General features: G+C 38.4%; 1 protein-coding gene across 1 annotated transcript in view; it reads right to left on the bottom strand.

The window, feature by feature from the left end:
* Window positions 1-15,886, bottom strand: part of TMEM232 (transmembrane protein 232) — a 153,744-nt gene that overhangs the window by 79,463 nt on the left and 58,395 nt on the right. The window contains exon 11 of the mRNA XM_036308333.1: window positions 933-1,162. Coding sequence (XP_036164226.1) covers window positions 933-1,162 — 230 coding nt within the window. The remainder of the gene's footprint in view (window positions 1-932; window positions 1,163-15,886) is intronic.

Raw genomic sequence — 15,886 nt, forward strand, 5'->3', positions numbered from 1 at the left:
CTTTAACATATAAAAGGTGTTTGAAACACTCATCTTAAGAAAAACAAAAATGAAAGCTACTTCTGGAAACTATACTTTTCAGAATGTCAAAACCCAAAGTTGTCAACATCATCTGTTGGAAATACTAAAGAAAAACTAGGCAGTCTCATATATTGACGGGCACTAAGATATATTAAATTTGCACAACTCCACTAAAAGGCAATTTGGAAATATCTACCCATGTTACAAAGGCATCTGCCTTCTGACACAGCAGTTATACTTCTGAGAATTCATCTCACAGGCAATTATTCCACATTGAAAAATATATCTATGTGAAAGTTTACTTTTGTGGTAGTCTGTAGTAGTAGACAATCAAAAAACAACCAAATGCCAACCAAAAGGCAGCTGGTTCAATAAATTGTAGTGCATCCTTACTAAGGAAAATATCATAACTGATTAAAAAATAATAATGATAAAATGCTCTATGTACTGGCATAGAAAGTTCTCTAAGAAATGAAGTTAAGTGAAAAATGCAACAGATGTTTACTATACCAACTTTCATGTAAAAATTGAGAAAAAAATTAAAATTTACTTATAATTTCTTATATTTAGATTGTATAGAACCTGGAATGATTCACAAGCAATTAATGATAAGTGGAGGTGGGGGGTAAACTAGGCAAATGAAGGTCAGTGATGGGAGGGAAGATTTCACTTTATTAAAACATTGATTTATATTTTATAATAATACCTATTTTAAATAATCAAATAATTCCCTTTTTGAGAAGGGAATACTTGCTCTTGATAGAATACCTAGGTGGTGCTAGAGCCAAAATGTGAATTAAAAAAAAGAAACTGAGTTAAATAATGTGGCACATGATTATAAATAATTTCTATGACTTTGAAATATAATGTGTTAGAATAACAGCACTATTTTGAATAGTGCTTTACTTTACCTTACAGTAAAATGTAGAACTTTCTTCTTCATAGCATCTTGCTTTTTATACAGATATTTAGTTTTATGCGGTTTTATCAATGGTTTTTTCAAAGGAAGAATATCAGCGGAGGGGAAGAGTAGTTTGGAAAGGATGTTGGCAACTCTCCATCCTATATATTTGGAGAAAATTTCATCCCCTGCATTTGATGAAACTCTAGTGAAAGGATCTGTGGGGTCATTTAACTCAGCCTGTTGAAAGAAAAGAAAAAGGAACCAGTTAAGATAGCATTAAATGGGAGGGAAAATGATTTATTATTAAATAAAAAATAAAATGTTTGTTTTCTTTGACTAATGTTGCAGTCTTTCTGTTAAATAAAAAAAGCCTTTATAAAATAGTAGTTTCCCCAAAAAATATTAAAATAATTACCATTTTCAATGACATACAAAATTAAGCAAGAATGAAATTTTGAAATAACATTTTTAATATAGTGATATAATTTTTATTTTAAATTTGCATACTTCCCACACAAGAATTTCATAACCACTTATAGTATTTATTTAATAAGTAATTAAGCAAGCAGTTGAAGAAATATAGGCATTTTATTAAATAAGAATTTCACTTCTCTATGTATAATCCAAACTTTCCTTGGAATCAACAGAAAATTTCTATAGAACAAAATTTGTGTCAAGTAAAAAAGCAAAAAGGGCTTTGTATTTAACTTACATTAAAGATGTTCTAGGATTAGAATTAGATTTAGATTAAATTGAACATGTTCTAATAACAACAAAAAAAAAAACCCTAATATAAGAATTCTACAATGTTTATCCAATCTTTAATCAGGAAAGATCTACTTTCTGTATTTTCCTATTTATGTTCAATAATGTTCATGACAGATTTTATATTACATCTTCTTTTGAAATGTCTAAAGGAATATTTTCATTGGCTGAAATTGGTAATAACATATGAAAATATAAGTTCCAAAATGTCATGTATTATACTTATTTATAAGGTTCAGAATAGGTTTCTGTTAGGAATTCTCTCTCACAAATAAATTATATACGTTCTCCTTGCATTTAAGATTTACGTTTTTTTATTCAATGATATCAATCTTCATGCAGTTTATTACCAGTCACTAAAGATTCATTTTATATGCTTATCAATCTTATGGTAGAAAATGAAGGAGTGGAAAATGCCTTTTTGCACATGCACAACTAACTAAGACTCTTTAGGATTCCAAGATCAAGCTTGGTTCAATGAAATACTGTTTAAATATTGACTATTGTATTATTTAAACAAAATTATTGTGGAAAAAAAATGAGAACAATCCTATATAATAAAAGGCTAATATGCAAATCTACCAAACAGCAAAACGACCAGTAGCTATGCTGAGCACTGACCACCAGGGGGCAGATGCTCAATGCAGGAGTTGGCCCCTGGTGGTCTGTGCGCTCCCACGGGGCTCAGCCAGAAGCCGGGCTCATGGCTGGCAAGTGCAGCGGCAGTGGCGGGAGCCTCTCCAACCTCCGTGGCAGTGCTAAGAATGTCTGACTGATGGCTTAGGCCCACTCCCGGCAGTTGGACATCCCCAAGGGCTCCTGGACTGCGAGAGGGCACAGGCCAGGCTGAGTGGCCACCCCCTCCAAATGCACAAATTTTGTGCACCAGGCCTCTATCTGATAATAAAGATTCAAAAAATAAAGGGTTAGAGCAATAAGGAAAATAGGAAAAGGGAGGTAAGTAAATATGGATTACTGTAAAAGCCACTGAATATGGGAAATAAAATGCAAAAAAAATATTAAAAAACTAGAGGCCCAATGCACAAAATTCGTGCAAGGGGCCCAGCCCTCTCAGCCCTGGCTGCCTCGGCCAGCCCTCCCAGCCTCAGCCAGCCCTGGCAGTCTCTCACAGCCCCAGCTGACACTCGCAGCCCCAGCCAGCCCTCGCAGGCCCTCACAGCCCCAGCCAGCCCTCGCAGTACCCCACAGCCCCGGCTGCCTTGGCCAGCCCTTGCAGCCCTGACTACCTCAGCTGGCCCTTGCAGCCCCTAGCTTCATCCGGAAGGTTGTCCAGAGAGTTGTCCAAAATGTCATCCAGATGGTCATTTGGCTGTTTGACCTAATTAGCATATTAGCTCTTTATTATATAGAATAGAGAGAAAATCATGCAAATAGGTAAGCACCAAAATATGAAATGAAGACTCAAGAAAGCCCCAAAATGCTGGAAAGTCAATATTAAAATTTTTAAAGAAAACCTATTTTTCATGTTTTAGAAAAAGAACTTAATCAGTACTTCTCATTGAAATACACGTATTCTTAAGATATCTTTTATTTTCATTATCTCTGGATATTTGAATCAGCATACAATCATGTTTATACTCTTTTCAGTTGTGTATCTTGCTTATTAACTACGTCAAAATCATGAAAAGCGCAGTCAATTTGAAACAACAAATTAAACTGTGTCTAGGACACTTAGCACCTATTGTGACTTTGAGGACATTATTTACCTTCTCAAAGTCTGTGGTTTCATATGGAAAATGGTAATCATGATACCTGGATTATTTATTCTGCTTAGTCTCCATGCCTTAATTTTTCATGAGAAAAGTTATTTCAATATCAATAGCAACATATAGTAGTGCAAGGACCTATTATTATGAGCTCTTCCATTACTAAGAGAGTGATAAATTAATAAATTTGTGAATAAATGAATGAAGTAGCAAACATAATGTCTTCTGATGACAATTTCTAATAAAGCACATTGTTTCCAGGGTAGCATTACACTGCTTTATAGAATCATGATGCTCTCTCCTATGTCTTGACTTCTTGTTTGCTTCCCCCCAGATTGGATAAGTTGTAGATCCAGATGTCAGCTTTCTCAAGAAGCAAAATGATGGCATTCCCACCTTTCATGATGGTTCCCTGGTTGAAATTCCGTTAATCCCTCCCCCATTGATGTCCAAGGCATATGATTTCAAATATGGGTCAAATGCATCGTTGCTGGATCTATTAAAAGGTTTTGCTTGTTTGTTTTCCTACAGAAAGTAGCCAGGAAATAGTATGGGCTTTGTAGTTAGAAAGATCTGAAATCAGATCTGGCTTTTCCATGTACTAGTTAAGAATGTAAACTTGGGAAATTTAAATTCTCTAGGATTATGTTTGGTGCTTGGTTTAGGCCCATCTTATATTTCATTGTGATATGGAGTTAATAATAACTGCCTTTCAGAATTTTGTTAGATGGCAGAGGGTGATCTGTCTAGTAGACAGTGAGATGTTCAATGGGTGTCAGTTCCTTTCAGGGCTTCTCTAAGGCAAAGCACTAATGCTCCAGCCCCTGCACCTCCTTCCACCACCAACCCACGGAAGACTTGGTCCATCCTCTGCTGGGCTGAAAACAGTGTTATGTTGTCACTTTTATATTATAACTGGAGGCCCAGTGCACAAAATTCATACATGGATAGGGTCCGTAGGCCTGGCTGGTGATCAGGGCTGATCAGGTTCCCCGCCTCCCCACCTCCTCCTTCCCTCATTCTCTCAGTGCCCCACCACCGCAGCTGGTCGCCTGCCATGTTTTGTGCTGCCCTCTAGTGGTTAGCGCATGTCATAGCAAGCAATTGAACTCCCATTCTCCCGGTTGAACTCCTGAGGGGACACTTTGCATAGTAGCCTTTCATATATATACTAGAGGCCCGGTGCACAAAAATTTGTGCATGCAGGGGGGTTCCTCAGCCTGGCCTGTGCCCTCTTGCAGTCTGGGACCCCTCGGGGGATGACCACCTGCTGGTTTAGGCCCGCTCCCTGGGGGACCAGGCATAAGCTGGCAGTCAGACATCCCTCTGGCATCCCGGGAGCCCTCGGGGGATGTCCACTTGCCAGTGGGGAGCAGGCCTAAGCTGCAGTCGGACATCCTTAGCGCTGCTGAGGAGGCGGGAGAGGCTCCCACCACCACCGCTGTACTGGCAGCTGTCAGCCTGGCTTGTGGCTAAACAAAGCTCCCCCACTGGGAGTGCACTGACCTCCAGGGGGCAGCTCCTGCATTGATCACCCCCTGGTGATCAGTGTGTGTCATAGTGACCAGTGATTCCCAGTCATTCTGCTGTTAGGGTCAATTTGCATATTACCCTTTTATTATATAGGATAGATATTTGTCAAACAGGATCATGATTATACTTCTATTAGTCATATTTTGGTATAATAGTCTTCCTTTTTCCCTTAAAGCCATTATTCTAATGTTACAACATTCAGCAACTTAAATACCTCTGTGGAAGTAGATGTGCACAAAATATTAATGACCATTCCTTATACCAGAATTCAAATTCATGAACTTGCTACTAGTTTGCATGCTAATGAACATTACCACCAGCTCCATCTTTAAATGTTATTTATACATTTACAGTTTCATCATAGGTTCCTATTTTTTTTATTTTAGCAATGCCCATATAGGCTTTAAAATTCAGGGTTTTTCTTATTGCATTGTTGAAACTTGACATTTTTCTTAAGAACAAATGGCATTTTTAAATATCTATGTTACTTTTACTGATTGAGTATTAAAATTGGAAAAGTTGTATTCTTGAATATTTATCTTATACATATTCTAACCATATGCAGGAGCATGGCTTTGTATTGGGTATAAAGATGGTAAAAACTGCCATTAATGAAGGTTAGCAGGAGGATGGTTAAGTCAACACAAGGGGAAATTCTAAGGATACCATAATTCAGCTAATTCATTATACTTGACATGAGAATAAAAAGAAAGAAATAGATGTTAAGCCATTGTAACACAATTTGCAGCTAATTCTACCTCTCTCTTGCTATCTCTTTTTTGTCTCTACCTGTCCTTAACTAATCTTAGAGCTAGGAATATTTAAGATTTTTTGTAAGAAAAATAGTAATTTTGTTCTTTAAACCTCAAAATTTAAATATAAGGAACTCATTGTTAGTCTTAAAAGACTATTTCCTACAGGAGTTATAAAATCTTACAAAGGACAAAATGAGTAACTCCTTGCTACTCCTTAGACCATTATTATTGTCATTACTTCCTGGGAGCATATTATAAATACAGAATCACAGGCCCTATTCCTTTACACACATTAAAGTTTAAGACGGACTGATGTTGTAGATTAAGAAAGAGACTAGTTGGGAATATCTCATTTTCCAATTTACTAATTGTCAGATACTGCACAAGTTATCTAACCATTCTGAGCACATTTCCTTATTCCTAACATGCGGTGATAATACTGCACATTCTTGGGTTGTTGTTAAGATTAAACACAAGAACGGATTATATTTTTTCACAGTGTCTGGCATGCAAATACTTTTTCACTAAATATTAATTTCTTACTTATATTTAATTTTGGAAAGAGGCACAGTAGAATTGGCAGAGCAAAGCTTTGGGTTAAGCTAAAGAATGTATACACCACTTGTTTTAATTCTGTTTAGACCCAGATCCTCCTCTCTGTGTGGGTGATGATGGTGGGAGCTATGGGGGTTAAATGAGTCAATATATGTAAAACTAGGGGCCCAGTGCACGGATTTGTACACCTTGAAAGGAACTTTGGGCCATGAGGCGGCAGTGGGCACAGGGGTGGGTCTCGGCCCATCCTCTGAGCCCCTGCCAGGCCCCTCCTGCCACGCCCTCCCCCATCCCATTTGCCATCTGCTCTGCTCCCACCACTGCTTCTACTCCCATTTGCTGATGATGCCAGCCCCACTCGCACCTGCTGATGGTGTGCAGTGATTGGGGCTAGCACCAACAGCAGGTACAAGTGGGGCCGGCGCCAGTGGCAGGTGCGAGCGCTGGGTGGGACTGTGGCATGTGGGAGCAAAGAATTTTCAGTAACCAACAGAAGCTCACCCTGATGACAGCGACTGGCGCCCCGCCTTGATCTGGTGACCCCACTCACTTGCTCCACCATCCTGCTGCAGCTGACACCCGCCATGTTCAGTGCTCTTCTGCCAATCCGTGCCCCCTGGTGGTCAGCGCACATCATAGTGACCAGTTGTTTGGTTGTTCGGTTGTTGCGCCATTCAGTCTATTTGCATATTAGGGTTTTATATATAGAGATACTTAGCAGTGTGCCTGGTGCGTTGTAAAAGCTCTACAAATATTTTGTTCTCTTAAATAATATATCTGTTACATTGGAGTTCTGTTAAGTATTTAAATGGACTTTGTTGTTCCAAAAATACATCTCCCTTTCCACACTGTTTCCATTTATGTCAAAAGAGGAGGCATATGTGGAGGAGGAGATAGGTACTGAGAGAAAAGAGACTAATAGTGTTGTTTTTTCTATTTTGCTGCTTTATAGAGTACATTCAAAGTATGGAAATATTGTTAAGAATGAAAACAAATTTTATTTTAAAGATCTCACCATGAAATGTTAACTACAAAGTGCTTTCCCTGATGAGTACTCCAAATAAAGTCACCTATTCATTTTATCTGTACATATTTCTTTTTGATATTTTAGGTCATATACCAGATGGCATAAAGCATTTATACATGATGACTTTTCCTACGTGTGCCAACATATGCTGCTGAATTGCTTATACAGAAGAGCCTTGCTCATTGCAAGTCTCCCTGGAAGTATTTCAAACAAAGCACATCAATTAACATTTGTTTATTATGCCACGGTGAGTATATGGCAGTTTTTTATTTCTTTCCCAAATACTCAGGCAACGGTTGGGTTTATATTGAGTATGTCAGTTGAAGGGCTCATGTTTAGGAATCTATTTAGACCTGTTTTTTATTTCAAATCTGCTATTAGATATCTCACCTTTCCTCTAGCCTCCATTAAGCATCAAATTTTATGAACAGATATAACAAGAATTGTAGATGATAGAAGAGTATAATTAATTTAAAAACATACAAAACATGGAGCACATAATATAGTTAGTAATGGGTTTACCAATGATATAGAGAAATTGACATATTTATTACAAAATTTTATTCATAAAATAAATAGTTTCATATAAAGTAGTTTCATATAAATTGCATATTTATTTTTAAAGTATAAATAGAAAATTTCTACTTAACTTCACATGACTCAAGTATACTCAACACTTAAAAAATAAATCCTGCCCATTATACATTAGTTTACAGTTAAGGCTGTTTCACTCTGTGTAGGAAATATTACTTTACATGATGAGATGTTCAGGGACCAAGGTGTTAGGAAAGGAAAAAAGTAAAGGTTGTGCTATAAACAGTCATTTTCATTAACTGAAATAAGAGTGGATACATATTTGATTTGAGATCACAGCATATGGGGCACAAGCCTTCGCTGTATAGATTTTTTTTTTTTTGATAGTCTCCATTCATGTTGAGCAGTGAGGCATCACCTAAAGACTGACAGTTTTTATCCTGTATAAGAAAGCTTCTAGCTAGTTCATACTATAAAATGTATTGCCCAAGGAAGTATCACAGAGCAATAATATGGTGGTTCCATGGGTTTAGAAATTAGTAAGTTATTAAGAGAAAACTAAGGATGTTTAAGGATAAATAACTAACCTCTGTAGTTTTATTACTGTAATACTGTTGCCATGATAGTGCCACAAAAAGTAAAGATCTTGAGTTTATCATGCTCATGTTTTATTGTAAAATTAGACACACCTGTAAAGATAACTAATATAGAAAGTGTTCAGACTATTTCAGACAAGAAAATATAGTTTTAATAAATTCAGAATATTTGCTCTCCTACATCAAACCTATAGACAAAATGTGCTCATTCCTTTTTTTTAATGTGCTCAGTCTTTTGAAATTGTTTTTCTTTGTCTTATTCATGTGTGATGTTTAGTTGTTTAACTTATTCTATAGTACCATTATTAACTCCCTTAAGGTAGACTTTAAAATATGAAATAATTATGACTATTTTCTTCAGAGAAATTAAGCATAAAAGGAATGGAGTTTCGGCTATAAACCTTGCTCCTCTCCAAAAACATTGCTCCTCTCCAAAAAGAAAAAAAACCTTGCTCCTCTCCCCCTCTTTCCCACACTCTCTCCTCACTCTTTTTCTCCCTTTCACCAGGTTCATCTATTTGCTTTAAAATAGCCCCTCAATTGAAAATTGAAAACAATTCAGGAAGGAAGATTTGCAACATAAATGGCATCTGTGAGTGCTCTGGAAATTAATCCGTTATATACATCATTCTTTTTGAGATTGTTTTATCTTCCTTCTAAAGAACTCAGAAACTCAATGGCAACTTGAAACAGAACCCAATTTAGTCTTGTCATTAAACCAAGAGGGTTTTATTCTCCCTGGTCCTCTGTCAGATTTTAAATGGATGTGGTTTTATTCCCCTTCTCATCTAATACTGGAACATATCCATCTACAGCAAGATCTCACTTTTAAATGATGTTCTTGTATTTCAAGAGACCTTTTAAAGGGGAAAGATAATAGCTCCACTCTAGACAAAGCTCATGGCAGGAAAGTGAGTCTATTTATCTCCAAAGATTCAACAAATTCTTACGAAGTGTTGGGCCCAAATTCTTGGTGGCTAGAGGAGGAGGTGGGATTCAGGAAGGGGACATGACTTGCTTAGTCACATAGTGTGTCACCTGTGTACTTTCTTTCTTCTCATAGCTATTGGGTACTTTCCCTCGAAGCGAGTCCCAGACTCTGGTTGGAACAAGAATTCCTGTCCTATGCTCCTCTGAGATATAGCACCCTAGAGAATTAAAATGTTCAGCTGTTGCCATTGTCTGGTGTAAATCTCTCTGTATTCACATGTTTCCCTTGGGAGAGAGTGACTCACTGGACCATGGCTGAAAACCCCACATAGTCCAAACCTTGGTGATCTGTTTGGTTTATTCTCTCAATGGACCTCTTCTCTGTAGCCACACACATACCCTATGTCCATTTCTTATACTGTTTATAGTTCCTCCCATCACAAGATCTGTGCATTTATGTATTTCCCACATTCAATTGTCCTAGACCACCCTACCAGCCACTGTTCACCCACCTAATCCTCTCTCATTCTTTAGGTCTTATTTTAAATGTCCCCAAGGCAACCACCACCAACCACTGACTTCTCAGACTATCAGAAATATAGCTACCTGTACCATTTATTCATCACACTGATCATATTTGTGATTATTTAATTGAGAGTCTCTCCCACTTCTCCATAAACGTCATGAAAATGGGAACGGAGCTAGTCATTGTCTTCAAAGCCATAGAAGTAGTCATGTGTTGACGAATTAGTCAATGTGGCTTTCAGGCTCTGTGGTGGAGGAGAAAAAGCAGGCTTGTTTAATCCCACAGGGTCCCACAGGACCCCATTAAGCTCCTGGATTTTGTACTGGCATCAAAGAAAGCAGGTCTCTAATACCCTCACTTCATTTACAAGCTAATCTTCAAAATCTTTCTCCTTAGGCCTCCTCATGTTTCAGAACAGCTTCTCACCTCTGAGAGTCTCCTTCTCTGATTTCATTTCTCCTGCATATAACACTGCCTCCAAATAGTTTTGCCTTTCTCCATCCCCAAACCATGGTTGGAGCTCCATCCTTCTTAGCTGAAGATGTGCCTTGTCCATGTTCTGGTTCCCCCCAAATGCAGCTCTATGGATACTCCACCCTGATTCATAGCCTTTCAGTTTCTCAAGTCCTTTGCTCCCTCAACCCCCAGAGTTCTGCATATGCTTTTCCACTGCCAGGAGTATTCTTCTTCCTACTCTGTTCATTTGGTTAATTCAGACTCATACTTAACACAACAACGCAAATAAGAACCCTTCCCTGACTCTTAGCTTCTGTTAACACCATAAACAGGGCATTTATAAAAAAAAATATATTTGGAGCAGTTTATAAGGTTGTATTTGTGAGATTATTCATGTCTATCTATTCTAGACTTTAAACTCCAAAAAGGCTGTCCTTTTGTTGTTGTTTTTGTTCATTAGTACAACCTCCATGCCTGGCATGGAGTGTGTGCTTAAAATATTGGTTGAATAAATAAGGGTAGAAATTCTTCAAATCGGATACATCCACCTTGAGCCTCTGCCCTTTACTACTCTAGAAAATGCGTTGAAAAGCATGGACAGTCTCTTATATAACCTTCTCTAAATGTCTCCTACAGTAGGGAGGGCAGATACAGATGCCCTCAATTACTAACAGTGAGAGATGAACAAGTACTCACTTGCTCTGCTCCTCAGTCTCTACCTTTCCAAATGATTCCTAGAATAACTGCCTCAAAGGGTATGTTTATTTATTCATCCAACCATCCACTCATTCATTTATTCAGTAAATGGCATTTCTCAAGGTGAGCTCCCAGGACCAACTGCATGGAAACCACCTGGCTACTTATTAATGATGTAGCTTCCTAGCTCCTATGAGAAGATTATAAAACTAAAATCTCTTTACATGCAATTTTCATTTTAACAAGTATTATTAGTGATTCTTATGCACCTTTAAGTTGAGAGCCAATGGGTGTCGTGGGTTGTGATGATTGAACAAGATGCTCTATATAAAGCATATGAAAGCCATTTTATAGCACAGAGCCTGGCACATGGTTGGTGCCACACACCAGTCCATCTTTCCATCTACTTAACCATCTGTCTCCCTAACCATCTATCTTCCTCCATCTTTTCTAATATAGTACTTTCATTTCTCCATCTGATTCCATCCTATTCTTCTCTTCTATTTGCTTTTCCCATCTTATCTTAAACTAGAGGCTCAATGCACTAAATTCGTGCAAGGGGCTTGATCCTCGAAGCCACGGCTCTCACAGCCCCGGCTTCATCCGGAAGGACATCTAGAAGGTTGTTTGGCTGTCTGGTCTAATTAGCATATTACCCTTTTATTATTATAGATATCTTACTCTGCCCAAAACTAACAGGAGGTCCATCACTGAACTAAGTGATGACAGGAATATAGAAGACAAAGACCTGGTTCTCAGGGAGCTTCTAGCAAAGAGAGGAGATATGGAACTCCACAGCTGTATATAGATGTGTGGGCACATCCTGGCCCATGAGCCTTGACCTGTGCAAATTGCCCCTCCTCTGCTCTTTTCCCCTATCCCTAGTTCCAAGCTCCCCCAAATGACTCTAGCTCTGGTTCTCAAACTTCTCCATCCTGTGCTTCTTTGTCACTTGGAGATAGACACACTCATTCACCACATCCCACCTGGGCATTCAGAACTTCCTCCTCAGGGTAATCACAAGATAAGATTAATTATGCTAATCAGCCTCTGCAGGCGGACACAATTAACCAGAGCATGAGATAGCTCCAGAAAACTGTATAGGAGCTGCCTACCTGCTGGGTTTAATTTCACCATCCAGCACAGTAATTAGAGGGGAGAGGTGGGTGGTGCAGTGAGAGGAGTTTGCTCTTTTCAACTAAGGAGCACATTGTTCCATCTTCCAATGGAAGTTGCAGGAAGTTTTCCATGGACTGTCTAGCCATTTAATTTCTCCTCTTCGGACCTGCCACTGGACATCTTCTTGGAGTTAAGTACCAGCACTGTAGCCATTTTTTTCTTGATGGTGGTACAAAATGAGGTACTTGTATTTTGATACATTTTTAAATCCTTTTCACTCCCCTATCTACTCTTAAGCACCTTTAATATTTTAAATACATATTTTTCTTATTCAAATATAAGAGAAGTTGGCCTGGCTGGTGTGGCTCAGTTGGTTGGGAATCATCCCATGCACCTAAAGGTTGATGGTTCAATTCCCTGCCAAGGCACATGCCCCTTTTGTGGGTTCAGTCCCTGGTTGGGGGTGTGCAGGAGGCAGTTGATTGATGTTTCACTTCCACATATCTCTCTCTCTCTCTCTCTCTTTCTCTCTCTCTCTCTCTCTCTCTCTCTCTCTCCCTTTCATGCTAAAAATCAATAAAATATCATGTGTATTTTTTAAGTAAGAGAAGTTGCAAAAACTTTAGATCAAGCATCCCTAACATGAGAGCATCCCTAACATGAGTTTCAGGAAGTGCTAGTTCTGCAAGTTGCCTTGGGATAAAAGTTTACAGTTCAAGTTTGGGAAGCACGAATTTCTTTATCCCCTCTTGAAGAGCCATGATCAACATTAGCATATTAAAACTCTTAAATTCCTGTAACAAAGAAAACATGTTTAAGTATAGTTAAATGAAGATTTTCCAAATTTATTTTATCATATATTTTAGTTTTTCTCTCAAAGGTGACCTAAGATAAGGACTTGAGTACAGTTAATTTGTTGAGAGACAATTTCAGAAAACAAAAGTGAGGGGATGGGAAAAGTGAGGCAAGTTAGGAAAGAAAGACAATCCAGAGGTATTAATGAACTCATTACCGCTATGAACAATCGGGATTTAGTTTTGCTAAGAACTCTCTAAAGAAACATGTAGAATGCCTACAGAGTTGCCGTGCTTGAGGATAGAAAAGATTCAGCATTCATCCACTGACTCAATCCCTTATTGTTTGGGAGTTGCTCTAAGGGACTTTAACCTTTGTGTACTATTGAGTTCATCAGTTAAGCCTTCTCCAGCTTTGGAAAAGCAGACTGGAGAGATTCCGTGACTCAATATGGGATACTGGCAGTGGAATATGGAGCTATCTACCACCACAGTGCTGAAGTCACGAGGATGAAAGAGGTGTGGCATGGTGGTCACAAGCACCTGCTATATTACATACTCTTTTAAAAATGAGAATTCTAAGTTATTGACATCTAAAATACCTGTATTCCATGTACATCATTTAGGAAATGCTGCTCTGTTTGAAACTGTAGTGTCATCTATATCTATTTCTCCCTCCCACCACTCACCCCACCCCCAGCCCCACCTGGAACATAAAAGTCAACATTTCCAGCCCCCTTGCAGTGACCAGTGCTGGTCAATAGACTAAGAGTAAAGTTACATATGTCACTTCCAAGCTGAGGCAGTAACAGTCTCTGCCAAACTCTTCATCTCTCTCTTCCCCTGCAGTGGCAACTCTAAATGTACCTATTGAAATGGCCCCAAAAAGGAAGCAGACAGGATCCCTGAGTGACACTGGAAGAAACAACCCCAGTGAGCTGATTGACCTGCAATGGATTTGGGGTGAACAATAAATTAGTTTTTATGTGTTGATCCTTTAGAATTTAAGGCTTTGTTTATTATAGCAAAGCTCAGCCTATTCTCAACAACAGAACAGCCTTAGAGAAGCAAAAGTCATTGTAAATCTAGGGTATCCCTTACATGGATATCTAATATGGGCAGCTGGTATTATAGCAGAAAACCAGGAGAGGACACAGAAAGGCTGAATTGTTGTCTGTGTACTATAACTAACAGAGAATCATAAATACACGTGAAGAAAGGATCAAACCAGTGGCCCAACCACTACATGGAAATGTCCTATTTCTGCAGAATGAGATGGTCAAGAGGGAGGTGTACCATTTGGTGAGGGCAGATATAAACAAGCTCACCCTGAAAAGTCAGCGTCATCTGGTGCTGTGCTTCTCTGCCCTGCTCTTGACTCTATGTGGGCTCATTGATCTATAAAATATATACTTGTTGGCAGATAGATGTGAGTGATTGAAGCAAGTCTCCTACCCATAGTTATTGTAATTTGTTTCCAGTACATTTTCCTATGAAAACTAGCTCTGAAATCTTGGCTCTGAAAACCTTGTTCAAATATTTTTCTGCTCCTTCTTTGGGAAATCTAATTGCACATATATCTGACTGAACTCATCCCATAGCTCATTAATGCTCTGTTAATATTTTAAAATTTTCATACTTTAATTTTTAATGGTTTCTGTTGCTATGTCTTGAAGTCCACTAATCACTCCTTCTGCCACATCTAATCTGTTAATCCCATCTATGTTTTTTAAACTGTCTACCTAAATTTTGAATATTTTGAATATAGTTATAACTATTTTAATCTCCTTGTATGATAACTGCAATATCTGTGTCCATTTTGGGTCAATGCTGATTAATCAATTATTCTCTTCATTATCAGTCATATTGTCCTGCCTATTAATTTTCAGTTGGATGCTAGGCATTGTGAATTACGGCTTGTTGGGCGTTGAATGTCTCTGTATTTCTATAGATATTCTTGAGCTTTGCTATGAGACACAGTTCAATTCCTTGGGAAGGTTTCAGCTTTTCAGATCTTGCTTTTATTATTTGTTAGGCAGAACAAGGCAATTCTCAGTCTTAGGTTAATTACCCCCAGTTATAAGACAAGATCCTCCTGTGTACTCACACCAATGCCTCATAAATCAGAGGTTCTCTTATTTGGCTGGTGTGAACAGGCACTATTCCCAGCCCCATGTGAGCAAGAAGCACTGATACCTCTAATCCTTTGGGTGATTCCTTTCCTCACACCAGCTAGCTTCCTCACATGTGGGGGCTAATCAGTACTCAGCCAAATATTCAATAGGTACCCTCTTTAGGTCTTGCTATATGAGCAATAAATACCCCTTACCTGCTTAAGTCACTGCTTTTCCTTGTTTTTGTGGCTGTAGCTGAGCATAATCTTGACTCATATCCTTCTGTTCCCTTCTTTCATAGGTAACAACTTTGGTCAGTACCATCCCCCAAACATCAAAAGCAGAAACAAGTCAGTTCTGCTTGGAGGACCCCCACATCCTAGCTCCCATTAGGTTTGATAGAACTGATGTGAAAACAGAAGCTCAGAAGTGGGAATTTTTATTTAAAGCAAGGTAATGAATGATTAGAAAAACTACATTATGGCATATTATTTATGTGTCAGACCCTGGGCTAAGTGCTTTACATAAATTATCTCATTGAATTGTCAAAACTGCACTATGATGTAGGTACTTTTCTATTTATTTATGACAGGTTCCTGGATCATTAGAACTGATTTAGATACTGTGGACATCACCATGAATCACACAAGCTACTTTTTAATCCATGAAATTACATTCTGGCAAGAGAGAAAGACAACAGAGAATAAATAAATAAAATAAAAATACAAGGCTATGAACAGATCTCTGAAGATCACTAAAATGTGTGATAAAGATAGAACGTGTTGCTTTAGATCAGGTTACTGTGGAAGGTGTCTCTGATGTGCCATTTAGGGC

This window comes from Myotis myotis, unplaced genomic scaffold, assembly GCF_014108235.1.
Source record: "Myotis myotis isolate mMyoMyo1 unplaced genomic scaffold, mMyoMyo1.p scaffold_m19_p_5, whole genome shotgun sequence".
Lineage (NCBI taxonomy): Eukaryota > Metazoa > Chordata > Mammalia > Chiroptera > Vespertilionidae > Myotis > Myotis myotis.